Consider the following 13,676-nt stretch of genomic DNA (forward strand, 5'->3'; position numbering starts at 1 on the left):
GTTATATTAATTTATTGTTTATTTCAGGTGCTGAAAATACTTACAAATCAAAATGGTTTGCTTTCATGGCGGATAAGAATGACCCCGGGACAACAAGGGATACACTCCAACAGGTGAGTTATTATCTTATCTTATATTTTACTTAACCTATAATTTTATTTTGAATTCAAAACTTACAGCTAATTATTAAAGTATAATTAAATTATTAGAATATTATAATTCTTAAATTAAAGGTAGATGTTATAGCAGTAGACGTGCTAATATAATAATATTTATTGGCTTAAATTTGTTTGTATTATTTTGTGTTAATCTGTGTGAGTAATGTTTTCTTTTGTTGTCAATAAAGTACATTTGTATTCATGTAATAAATTTATTTCTTATTGTTATAATAATCTAAAACTTAAGGAGAGGATAGTTTTAAATAAAATACATAGTTAATTGGTTACAGTATAATGAACTGAACTACTAAACTACTAAAGTTTATTGGTACTCATTTTGCCAAACAATGGCCCCGTTTGTTATAAAGTGTCTTGCTAAGTGGCACCGAATATCCCTGGCATTTTGTGATGCTCTTCGTGGTATGGCATCTATTGGTAGTAGTGATGTAGGTGCCTGTTCCGTTCGCCAGCTTCCAGGAACTATTTCTCCATTCTCCTGTATTGTATCAAAAGATACCGGTGATCTTAAATTAGAATTACTTCGTAAATAGTTATACAGGTAAACTGTCGCTAGCACGACTTTAGTTGCTTTTTCTGGCTCCAACAGCATTGGTTTACGCAAAACTCTGTAACTAGAGCTTAGTACTCCAAACGCGTTTTCTACAACTCTACGTGCTCTTGATAATCTGTAATTGAATATTCGTTCACTCGAACCCCTTTCTGGATCACCTTCATACGGTTTCAATGTATACTCATTAAGTTGGAAAGCTTTATCACCTAGTATAAAATAGGGTACTTCAATTTTATAGGGAACTTGCAAAATTTTTGCAGATGGGATGTTTAGCTCCTTTTTTTCAAGTTTCTCATATAGCTTTGTGCTTTTAAACACGCCTCCATCTGATATTCTGCCCTTACTCCCAACATTCACATAAAGAAACCTATAATTTGCATCTACTAATGCAAAAAGAACTATACTTGGAAACAATTTATAGTTATCATAGTCGTTGCCACTATTAAAAGGCGCTTGCAAAACGACATGTTTACCATCCATTGCTCCTAATACATGTGGAAAATTCCATTTTTTGTCGAATTCCTGAGACACAGCGAGCCACTCTTCTTCTTTTGATGGCATCTGAAAAAAGTGTTACTATGATTAATATGTTTTGTTTTTGTTGTTGTTACAGGAAGAAAGTAATAGCACCACTGGTAGCGGAGAACATGCTATCAATGAAAATGCTCTAGAAAACGTAGACAATCACACAACTGAGAATTTTAATAATCAAATGCAAGATATGAATGATCAGAGTATACCATCTGAACAACCTGCTGCCCAATCTAATGTACTAAACACCCAACACAATGTTCAAACCCAAAAAAGAAATCAAAATAAAAGAAGAACAAAAACATCTTCACATGGTTCCGAAGATATTATGATAACAGATGAATCCATTTCGGAAGCATTTCAACTACTTCATCAATGTGCTCAACCACAACAACCAGAGACAGATTCATACATCGCTTTTGGCCAATACATAGCTACCGAACTAAGAAAATATGATCATATAACGTTAACTTATGTAAAACATGCCATATCTCAAATTATTTTTGAAGCTGACACAGGCAGATACAGACCAGAAAATTATGGATATTACTCTTCAACTTCATCATCAACAACAACTCAGCTTCTATCTACTTCATTGGATACAGAACGACCTTCAGAATCAACAACGACTCCACTTCCATCAACATCTTCTACTACTTCGACAACTTGGCAGCCTTCTCCGTCACCACAATCACCACCAATTTAATTAACATATGTAACTTTTATATATTCTTAAGCATAAGCTAAGTTTGAAATAAAGAGTATAATCTTTTAAATATATAATTTCACTTACTTTTACATAATCCTCCAAAACGTCGATAATTGCTTCACAAACCTCAGGAACAATTTTTGATATCGACTGTTTGGACACTCTGAAAAGATACTGTAGACTGACGTAAGAATCTCCACTTGCTAAAAATCTCAATGTTATTAGTAGTCTTTCCTTAATAGTTATGGCATCATGATAGTTGGTATCATTCTTTCTAATTTTGTTGTCTAATAGTGAACACAATAAGTCAAATTGATTTGCAGTCATTCGTGCAAAATTAGCTTCAGCTCCATCATCAATTAACTCTTTGTAAAGTCGAGTCCCATATTCTAACCGATTTTTAAAAATCGTTTTAACCCAATACCGTCTTTTTCGTTTTCGTAATTTTTGCCGTAAATATACAAGCAAAATGTAGCTTGCTGCTGCTATGGCTATTCGTCGCCGTCGTTGCACGTGTAACTCCATAGCCAGACAAAATTCAACTGTGATCAGTATGGATCGGCAGGAGCGCGTTGGAGCAGCCAGTCAGGATCGCAAAAGATTGCTGCTGGATCGACCTAGAATGATCCACGCTCCACGCATCACGATCCTTGGATCGCGGATCACGGGATCACCATCAATTTTGGATCGTCCGGTGTGGATCCGGCTAATGGTTTTTAAAAAATTATAGGTACTGGATGAAGAAGGAGAATTAGCTAATTGATCAAAGATATATTGGCGTTTTAGATTCCTACACATCTTGTTGCATCGATTCCTTGCAGCCTTATAAATTGTCCAATTCGTCTCCGTTCGGTCTTTTTTGTATTTGCGAAAAGCCCGATTTTACCCTGGCTCTGCGAAGTTCGTCATTGAACCACGGACACCCTCTGTGATTAAGTTTAACATCACGTATCGGAGCATGTCGATCAAATAAATTTAAAATTTCACTACGCAAGCACTCGACCTTTTCATCCACCGTCTCCATATTCAATAAAGCGGTCCAGTCAATAATTGAGGCGTCATACCGAAGCTTATTCAAATCAATTCCAGAGCAGAGTACTGTCCATATTTAGCAATAAGGTTCGCTTCAGATACAATGATTAAATCGAGTAAGGTATCAGAAGTATTAGTGCGATGAGTGGGTTGTAATGGCAAACAATTAATATTTAAAGAATTAAAAATAGTGCTTAATTTATGTGACCGATAATCACTTTTCAGCATACAAGTATTTAAGTCACCCATGAATATGACATAAGTGTAGTTAGAAATAATATTCTCAAATATAAGCTCTAGTTGATTAAAGTAATCGATATTAGGTGGGCAGTAAATCACACCGACAGCTATTTTGATACCTAAGTTAAGTTCAATAAATAAGTATTCGGCTGATGAGCTGTAAGTGGAGGGAGATTGATCAATTACCTTAAAAGGTATGCTACTTTTCAAATAAATTGCCACTCCACCACCACGTTTACCGATGCGGTCATTCCTTATAAGTATAAAACCAGGAATAGAAAAAGAAGACGACTGTAAGGAAGGCTTTAACCACGTCTCAGATATTAAGAGAGCGTGCAAATTTTTTAAATTAAAAGTGTCGTATATATCCGAAAAATGACTCGGTACACTTTGTGCATTGATATGACAGATGTTAAAATTATGAGAATAAGGCGATAAATTATTCATTAGATGTTCACCTAAAGTTAGACCATCATTATCTATGGAACAGAAAGAAATATCACTCATGGCTGAATGGAACGAATCATCACTGGAACTCATAATTATATAAATATATGTAATAAAATAATATATAATATGTATATATATATTAATAAAATGAAATAAATATGTCAAAATATTCAAAAAATAGATAAAATTGAACCTGTATGCTCTTAGTTGCACATCCTGCTGGCTAAAAAAAAAAAAAAACACTTTATACAATCAAAAAATATCAAAGCAATGCACACAAAACAACTACAAAGTTATTTTACATCATAAAAGAAATGAAAAAAAAAAATCTAATCTAATGACATTAGTCCCATGGTATAGTAAAAAAAATAAAAAAAAATGAACTGAAATAAATCACTAACAGTATGATATACACAAATTTTATAATTATTTATAAAATATTTAACAAAATAATAGATATTTATCTGATAAAAAAAATACATATCTATATCTAACATCTGTACCAAAAGAGTGGCGTCCATATCAATAAAATCAGAAGTTGTCACAACAAACGTGACAGCTGAAAAGTTAATAACAAATTTCGCATCAAATATCAAAATACTTTTGTTACAAAATTAAAATAAAGGACATTGCGGGTGTATTAAAAATAAATCAATCAATCAATCAAAAGCCAATCGTTGTCCACTGCTGAACATAGGCCTCTCCCAAGGTGCGCCAAAGCTCCCGGTCCTCCGCCTTCCGCATCCAGTCGGTCCCCGCCACCTTCATGAGGTCATCGGTCCACCTGGCTGGAGGGCGCCCTACGCTGCGTTTGCCGATTCGCGGTCTCCACTCTAGGACTCGTCTGCTCCAACGGCCATCGGTCCTACGACATACGTGACCAGCCCACTGCCACTTCAGCCTGCTAATTTTGCAAGCTATGTCGGTGACTCCGGTTCTTTTCCGGATAATCTCATTTCTGATCTTATCCTTCAAAGATACTCCGAGCATAGCTCGCTCTATAGCCCGCTGAGCGACTTTGAATTTGTGGACTAGTCCCGCAGTCAGTGTCCACGTTTCGGCACCGTATGTCATGGCAGGTAAGACGCATTGGTTGAAGACTTTCGTCTTCAAACTTTGCGGTATAGACGACGTGAGGACTTGACGAAGGTTGCCAAATGCTGCCCATCCCAAGCGAATTCTTCGATCGGCTTCCTTCTCGAAGTTGTTCCTACCGACTTGAATGACCTGTCCTAGGTAGGTATATTCACTGACAACTTCGAGTGGTTTCCCTTCGACGTATATCGGCCCCGGCACGACATGCCTATTGAACATGACCTTGGTCTTGTCCAAGTTCATACCGAGACCGACACGCCGGGAAGAATCGCTTAGGCTACGCAGCATTTCGGTTAGCTGTTCCAGCGACTCTGCTATGATGACGATATCGTCGGCAAATCGAAGGTGTGAGATGCACTCGCCGTTTACATTGACTCCATATCCAGTCCAATCCAGCGTCTTGAAGACGTCTTCCAACGCGTTGGTGAACAGTTTCGGGGATATTACATCCCCCTGTCTCACCCCTCTGCGCAGTTGGATCGCCTTCGTCTTACAGTCCTGGATGTGGACAGTCATTGTAGCGGCGTTGTACAGACACCTCAGTACCTCGATATATCTCCAATCGATATGACATCTCTGCAATGAGTCGAGCACTGCCCAGGTTTCGATGGAGTCAAAGGCTTTCTCGTAATCCACAAAAGCCATACACAGCGGCTGATTGTACTCTTCGGTCTTCTGCACAATCTGCCGAACAGTATGGATGTGGTCTACGGTGCTGTAGCCTGATCGAAAGCCGGCTTGCTCTGGGGGCTGGAACTCGTCAAGTCGTCTGGCGAGACGGTTCGTGACGACTCTTGAGAACAGCTTATACACGTGACTCAGGAGGGAGATTGGTCTGTAGTTCTTCAAGAGGGTTTTATCACCTTTTTTGAAGAACAGTACCACCTCACTCCCGCTCCACGTTTCCGGGGTCTTGCCATGTTGGATGACGGAATTAAAGAGGCTTGCTAGCTCTTTCAGGACCGGAGTCCCGCCTGCCTTAAGCAACTCTGTTGTGATTCCGTCATCTCCCGGAGCTTTGTTGTTTTTAAGCTGTTCTAGAGCCGCCCTAATCTCGCCTTGGTCAACGACCGGGAGCTCCTCGGAATAATGGCGCGTAAGAGGGGCGCGCTGGTCATCAATACTGATTCCCACAGGTTTATCCGATCTTGAAGAGAACAACTGCCCATAAAACCTCTCTACTTCTCCGACGATCTCAGGCCTTGAGGTAACGACCTTACCATTTTCAGTTTTAAGTTTCGTCAGACGCGGCCTCCCAAACTTGCGAGCGAACACTTTCGATCCCCGATTTTGCTCAATCGCAGCCTTGATGGCGCGGGTATTGGAGCATCGGAGATCGCGCCGCGTCAGCGTTTTTATTGTTCGGTTTAAGGCCTTATCTGACAAAAACGATGGTAGTTCTCGTCGTTTCCTCATGAGCTCGAGTGTCTCAGCAGAGAGTTTTGGTGCGCTGTCTCTTTTCTGTGGCGGAAAACACTTGCGGGATGTGTTTTGCAGTATTTTGACCAGCGTGTCGGTTTTCTCATCAATACTGCTTACGGTTTCCAACGCGGTGAACTGATTTTGAAGCTCCATTTGGAACTTTTCGGAGCCTTGAGCAGCCTGGAGCATGGTAGGTCGGAGAGTAGACCTCATCATTCGCGATCTTTCGGCTTTAAAGTCGATATCTAGAGTGCCTCTAACCAAGCGGTGATCACTACCGGTATTAAACCTGTTGATCACTGAGACATCTCTAAATATGTGCCTTTTATTCGAAATGATAAAGTCTATCTCGTTCCTTGTCACGTTATCGGGGCTTCGCCAGGTCCACTTCCTCTGGGGCTTCTTTTCAAAGAAAGAATTCATCAAAAAGAGCCCCTGCGCTTCGAGAAAGTTTACCAGCATTTGCCCCCTGTGATTTCTCCGACTTTCGATTCACCTCTATCTTGTACTCCCACTTTAGCATTAAAGTCTCCCATAACAACATTGCAGTGGGCCTTCGAGGTGTTGTTGAGGGCCTTTGCGATGTCCTCGTACATCGCTTCTACCACATCATCAGAGTATGCCGAAGTTGGCGCATATACCTGTACGACCTTCAGGGTGAACCTGTCGGAAAGTTTTAGGACAAGGTACGCTACCCGGTTCGACACACTACTGATTTCTACAATGCTGCTAATGAGATCCTTTTTGACCAGAAAACCGACACCACCCTGGGAGAGTTTATCACCTTCGCGGAAGTAGAGTAAGTTACCGGACTCTAGAGTTATCGTGTCCTCCCCCTGTCTTCGGACTTCAGATAACCCCAGTATATGCCAGTTTATATGACTTAACTCTACTTCTAATTCGGCGAGGTGATGGTCCAGCCTTATCGAGCGTCCATTATACGTTGCCATATGTAGTCGTCTTTTATGGTAGCCTGCCATGAACCGGTGATTCTTTGCACCCCCTGCCCTGCCGATACCGCGACCGCTACCTTGGTCGGGCCAAGCGGGCTTGCCGGTAACTGGGGGCCTTTTTTTAAGTGCATCTACCATTTAGGAGGATTTGCCCATACTCGCCACGCTGGGCAGGCGTGTTGGCGAGCGCAGTAGGGGTTAGTTGTTTACGGGGGAGACGCTGCTGCCCATCCCCCCTTTTCCCCGTCCCTTAGTCGCCTCTTACGACACCCACGGGAAGAGATGGGGGAGTGCTATTCTAAGCCCGGCACTCCACGGCATCCCGGCACTCCACGGCATAAAATAAAAAGAATTGTGAAATAATAAGTGAACATATACCTTGTTATGTGTACAGATTTAGTAAGATGAAAGTGTGTAATACGACGATAGGAATAACTGCAAACTTTTATTTACTACAATGAAATGCAATTAAAACAAAAGTTTGTATTATTTCAATTAAGCAAGAATCTACACCATGGGATGAAAGAATCACTATACATAATTATACATATTACGGTTTTTTAAAGTTCTTTCTCGTGACTGGTCGAACACTAGTGCTAGTCATGGGCCTTGGACTAATTACTTTGGGCTTCTTAACACTGGGTACTTTATCAGCGGGTGATACTGAGGGGGTTGAGCATGGAAACTGTATAATAAGCTCCTCGAGACCATCCGGAGTAATAACTTTTTTGCAGTCACCGTTTGGCAACTTAATAAATATGTTGCCATTTTGTGTCCAGGCATTTCTGACACCAAAGTGCTTTCGGGCCTTCACAAATAATGATTGGCGTGTCCTGGTCAAGAATTCACTTAAGACCACCGCTGATGTCTTGAGTTTATTTTTATTACTCCAGATAAGTTGCTTCATACTCATGTCATTGAAGCGAACCAATATTGGGCGAGGACGGTTGTTAGTGTGAACACCAAGTCGCTGGCAGTGCTGAACTGCTGATGCCTGTACATTAGGCAGGCCCATCAAGACATGAATAGTACTGAGCACTGTGGATGTTAGATTCTCACCTTGGGCTTCATCTATCCCTCCAAATAAGAGAACATTTTTCCGGGATTGGCTGTGAACTTCGTCTATTTGTGCTGCCAGGTTGGTCGTCAGGGACTTCAAAAGGCTCAAAACATTCCAAACAGAAGATTTAAAGTCTTTGAACTCGGTTGCAAGCTTCTCAATACTTGTTTTTGAAGAGTCACTAGTGTTAGATTTTAACTGTTTTTTAAATTCTGTCATACGTTGACTTAGAGACTCACCAATACTTCTGTGCATTTCTAAAATGTCTTCTAACTTAGTCATAGTGTTCTTTTTTTTTTTGTGATTCCTTCAAGAAATGCAAAATTCAAAAATTATTTTGTGTCAGCTATAAGAAGAGCCAGCAGGTAAGTGCAGGTGTTAGGTCATATATTCACATAGGAGCCATAATTCTTATCACAATTGTAGGTAAGCACTTGATTTTACTTTAATTAAAATATCACTTTCTCCAACGTCAACCTCTAACAGCATGTGTAAATGACTCCATTTTGCTATTTTAATTTCTTCATTTTGTTGAAATCTTAAATTTTTTGTCAATAAATTGTTCCATAAGCCTTTAAGGAGATGCGATGGATCAAAAATTGGTATGATTTTTTTTCCATTTGTTTCAAATCCAAAACTTTTCCATTCAGTTTCTTCTTGAAAGTACCTTTGCTTTGTTTCATATACTAAACTATTTATTACACTTATATTTGTTGAGGACTGGTCGCAAATTGTTGATACTACAATTAGCCCAGTACTTTGTATTTGTGTTATTACATTTTTAATGATAACTTTCAAATCAACACTTTTTGTTGCACTCTGGCAAAAAGTAAACGAAATTGGCTGTTTATATTTGCTTTAAGGCCTTTCAACATAAATACCAAGGCATGGTCTGCCAATTTATTGGTTTTATGTGAACCAAAATCTTCAAATCCAATGATTTCATCCATTTTTTTTTGGAAAAATAAGCCCGGTGATAATGCCACCTCATCAAATATTAAAGTAGACAGTTTTTTTTCATTACTTAACTTAATGACTGCTTTTTTTATATGTTCAATAATGATGTCATTTACACCTGGGGTAAGGGATATACAGCTTAAAACTTTCTGCATGGTTCTTTTAGATGGCAAACAAAATAGTTTTTGTAATATATTATAAGCCTTTTGACTTTGTTTATATATAGTCAAGCATAGTATCTTCTCCTGTGTAGTAAATCTTCTACCTCTTGGCAAAATAGATGATTTTTTCAATTGTAAATTTGTAAAAATTCTTACTGGTTCTGGAAGATTTTCTATGGCTTTTAAAAATGCCTTATTCTGTGACAGTCTTTTTGCCTGAAGAATAAGTTTCTTTTGGGTCTTACATTTTTCCTTCAATTTCAGAAGTCAAGCTTTTAACAGCTTTAACTCTTTCAAACAGTTTTGTGTTCGAGTTTTAACTGAAATAAATAAAGTATTTGTTTTATTGTAACATGATAATAAAATATATAATTGTTTTTGTTATTTCATCTAATAACACACTATTGATATGACATTGCATTATCTAGTAATTAAAAATCTATATTTATCAAAACAAATTAAACAATAAATAGCATGTTTTATAAATATTGATATAGTTAGTTATGTTTAATTATCTATACAGTAGTATCTCTAATTGTTGTCATAAGGGATTTCAGATAATCAAGTAAAAGACGAGAAGACATTTTTGAACATCTTAGGTTTAAATGTGGATGATGATCACTCATCTGATTATATTTGTATTTACTTAAACAGGAATCGGGTTATGTAAAACCAGGATCAATGTTTATTAAAAGACTAACAATATACATATTTGTGGTTGTGTACAAATTACATACAGACATAATTATTGAATAAAATTTTTAATATATTGCAAATTTAATTCATAAATGACTACTAACAAAACCTACCATCAATATTTGCTGAGAAAACTATGAAATAAATCTCGATACTTGCAAATCTAGTGAATCTATGGTTCAACTTTATATTGTATTTAAAATGCTTTATGCTGTTTTATAATTTAAAAGTAAATATAGCAATCATATTTAATTTTAAGCTTAGTTATATACCCATAACTTACGTTTAGGAAATAATTTAGAGGAATTAGGAAAACTCCTTTGAAGCTGAACTTGATTCATATTTAAATCCAAGTGGTGACTACAAGATGTGTCATTGTCTTCCTTTTGTGTATCAACGCATTTTTCAGTTTCAACAGCATGTGATGAGTGTGCAGTCTCAGAAGTTGATGCTGCTAATTAACATAAAGTTTTTTAATACAAATAAATATATTAAAAGTTAAATGAAAAATCTTAAAATTGAATGATAACATATTGTCTTGATTGTATCTTCCTTCCTCGTTTCTTTTAGAGTTTCTGATTGAATGTGAATAGACGGGTAATTTTTACTGAATTAAACACTTCCATTTTTATATTACATACAAAAGTATAAAAATTTACCACTTTTTTATTTAGGGGGTTGTATTTTGAAATAGCTTTCTTAAATGGATGGCTACATAGCTAACTGTGATTAATCGGTGTATTATGTTCAGTGGTAAGAGCTTATTACGGGGTGATAAGAAATAATTATTAAAAAAATATATATTTACTATATATAATCATTATATAATCGCTACAAGACATTGTGTCATATTTATTTTATAGAGAAGATATTTATAAAACTAAACTGATATTGCTAAAACTTCAGAACTTAGTAACTATAATTGGTCAAAAATGTTTTATTTACTTTATGTAAAATTTATGTAAAATCTGTTACTTACTATATACTAATAATTAAATTTACAATTTGAGGGCTTTAAAACAATGAATATATAACAAATGCATATGACAATTATTTGAAATTGATTTAAAAATACCAACATCATGAAATTGGATCAATCTTATAAGGATGTAAACCAAATAACAACTTTTTTTGGTTTGTAGTTTATCCAGTGAAATTATAATCTCTGCATATTCAGAACACTTTGTTTTACCTATGTAAAGAAGTGACAAAGGTTTGCGATACTGTTTGTAGGCACTTTCCTTTATTTCGATAACAAATATATCAAACCACATGTAAGTATATAAATATGTTTAGATGACTTGTACACCTATTTCATTATATTCAATTTAATTTAACTTTTTTGTTTTTCATTTTTAATTATGAGCACCAATTTCTAAAGTAAAATAATAATAATGTAAAATATTATCTATAGTTATAAAATATAATTGATTATTTATAGTTTTTTAAATTAGTAGTATGTATTGTGTGCTTATAACTACTTGGGAAGTTGCTTACTTTAGATACTTACTTAAGTATAGAGTTGGTACAGCATTTTGAGTGAGTCGTTTACTTGAAGAACGGTAAAACTTTTCAAAATGACGATCACATATTCTTATATTGTTATAAATGTAAGAATCTTCCATTTGCTTCATGTCTTCATTTAATATATTTTTCCATTGATTGAATTTCTCCAAATTTGGGTATTCAGGTTTAGGAAATTGATGAAAAGGACCTGAAATGTTTTTATTAGAAGTCAATAAACGGTCACGGTTGAAATTGATGTAACAAGAGTAGTAATTAATTGTATATACATATGACAAATAATATTTTTATAGATTTTACCAAATAAGTATCGTCCCTTTAGTCGCACACCGAAAATAACACTTAATAGCCGATTTTCGTGGCATTTTTTCAACTTATCCAAATTCGTAGTTTGCAATCAAAATCCAAATAAGAGCCGGGGTCGATCGTAGTCGCAGAAAACAAAATCCAATTGAGAAGAGCCGGGGTCGATCGTCAAAAGCGTGGAAATAATAGTCAATGATATATATGAAAAAGAATGTACAGCACAAGAACAACAGTAAACCACGGCAAATGAGCAACGGGAATAATTTAAAATTTAATTCAAATGTCAAATGGGCCTGTTGATCAAATATCGATATATCGAAATATCGATATTTATTACTAAACAATTTTTAAACGATATATCGATAGTTCGAGATTATAACGTCGATATCGGTGGTGTTTGACTTGAATATATTTAATGATCTTACATTTAATTTACCGTGTTTCACTTTATTTCCTCTTGTACCTTAGTTTAATTATTTACTTTTTATCTTAAAACTATTTTTATGCTACACAAATATTTTTTCCTATAAAGCAAAAAATATTTGTGTAAGATTAAAGAATGATCTTTAATCTTTACCGAAGGGAAAAGGCACACACACACGCACACATAGTACAGCTATTTTTTTCTAAACAAATTACCGAAATATCAACATATTTTTTCGATTTATCGTGCTCCAATATAGATATAGTTCAAAATATCGATATATTGAAAACCGATATTTAAAAAAATATCAGTCTTAACGTCAAACCAATTTGTGAGCTACTTACGCCATCTATGAAGTTATAAAGAAAAATAGTGTCAAAGTTATTGTTCCTTGTTCGCTAGGTGGCAGCATTTTCTATACATTATTTTCTTAATCGTTAATTATATGACAGTTTCATCCTCCTGGTCGCGCCTACCTGTGCGAGCGCATCGTCCATCAGTCGGTCATTCGGTCAGTCGAGAATCTATTACCGACGTAAAATCCGTGCCCCATTACGCTTACTCGCTGTTAAGGCTCAATTTATATAGATACATATCTGTATCTACGTGTTTAATTTTGTCATTCGTGCTTGTGCTTATTTGTTCTTTCTAAATATGTATATATAAATTGTGTAATGTTCTTTGTTTTCTGTATTGTGTATATAGATTATCTCGTGTGTAATATGTTATATATTTATATGGACTTGTGCGTGAGTATTATTTATTAACCGACCAGACACTCGCATAAAGTTAATATCTCCACTCGCCACCATCATATCTCAAGATCAAGTCTTAACGATGACCCTGGCAAAATACATATGAATTCACGTGAGTATTTTAGAGTAATCCTTTATGGTGATAGTTACGGGATGTAGAAATAATATGCGAGACTTCTTAGTTGACACGTTTATTTGTCGCTACAGTTGGTAAGCGAGTGAGTTTTCAGAGGTGTCGCGCTAACATTTATACCAAACACAAAATATATACTAAGCACTATTTGTACCCCTACAATATTCCCCCCTTTTTTTTAAAAAAAAAATACAATGTAACAAACAAAAAAAATATAAATAGAAATACAATAATTGTCATATCAACTTTCACTGGGAACAATTGCACGTGGCCTGCAGTGGTAGGTCTAAACATTAACGGCCTTACTTATAAACGTTGATTAAAATTAAGACACTGTTAAACAGTCTATTAAAAAATAGGTTCACTTAAAAACGGTAATTAACGCTAACCAACGTCTTAGCGACGTCTTAAATAGCTGTGAAGTTAAGTAGCGTCGCACCCTTGTTTAAAGCCCTAATTACCAACATGGCGGACGAAATTTGAAAAAGATAACAGCTGA

General features: G+C 36.1%; 1 protein-coding gene across 1 annotated transcript; it reads right to left on the reverse strand.

Moving 5' to 3' along the window:
- Positions 1-480: 480 nt before the first annotated feature.
- On the reverse strand, positions 481-2,842 carry LOC125075580. Its single transcript, XM_047687289.1, has 2 exons — positions 2,054-2,842; positions 481-1,290 (listed from the first exon to the last, which is right to left on the reverse strand). Exons 1-2 carry the CDS (start codon positions 2,492-2,494, stop codon positions 481-483), a joined length of 1,251 nt encoding a protein of 416 aa, XP_047543245.1. The 5' UTR covers positions 2,495-2,842.
- Positions 2,843-13,676: the final 10,834 nt, after the last annotated feature.

The sequence above is a fragment of the Vanessa atalanta genome, chromosome W, assembly GCF_905147765.1.
Source record: "Vanessa atalanta chromosome W, ilVanAtal1.2, whole genome shotgun sequence".
Lineage (NCBI taxonomy): Eukaryota > Metazoa > Arthropoda > Insecta > Lepidoptera > Nymphalidae > Vanessa > Vanessa atalanta.

Bases quoted from the DNA above. Each gene is read 5' to 3' on its own strand.
- LOC125075580 (XM_047687289.1), bottom strand. From the start codon at position 2,494: ATGGAGTTACACGTGCAACGACGGCGACGAATAGCCATAGCAGCAGCA. The intron at 1,291-2,053 runs GTAAGTGAAATT...CACTTTTTTCAG, and splicing joins TTTTGGAGGATTATGTAAAA to ATGCCATCAAAAGAAGAAGA.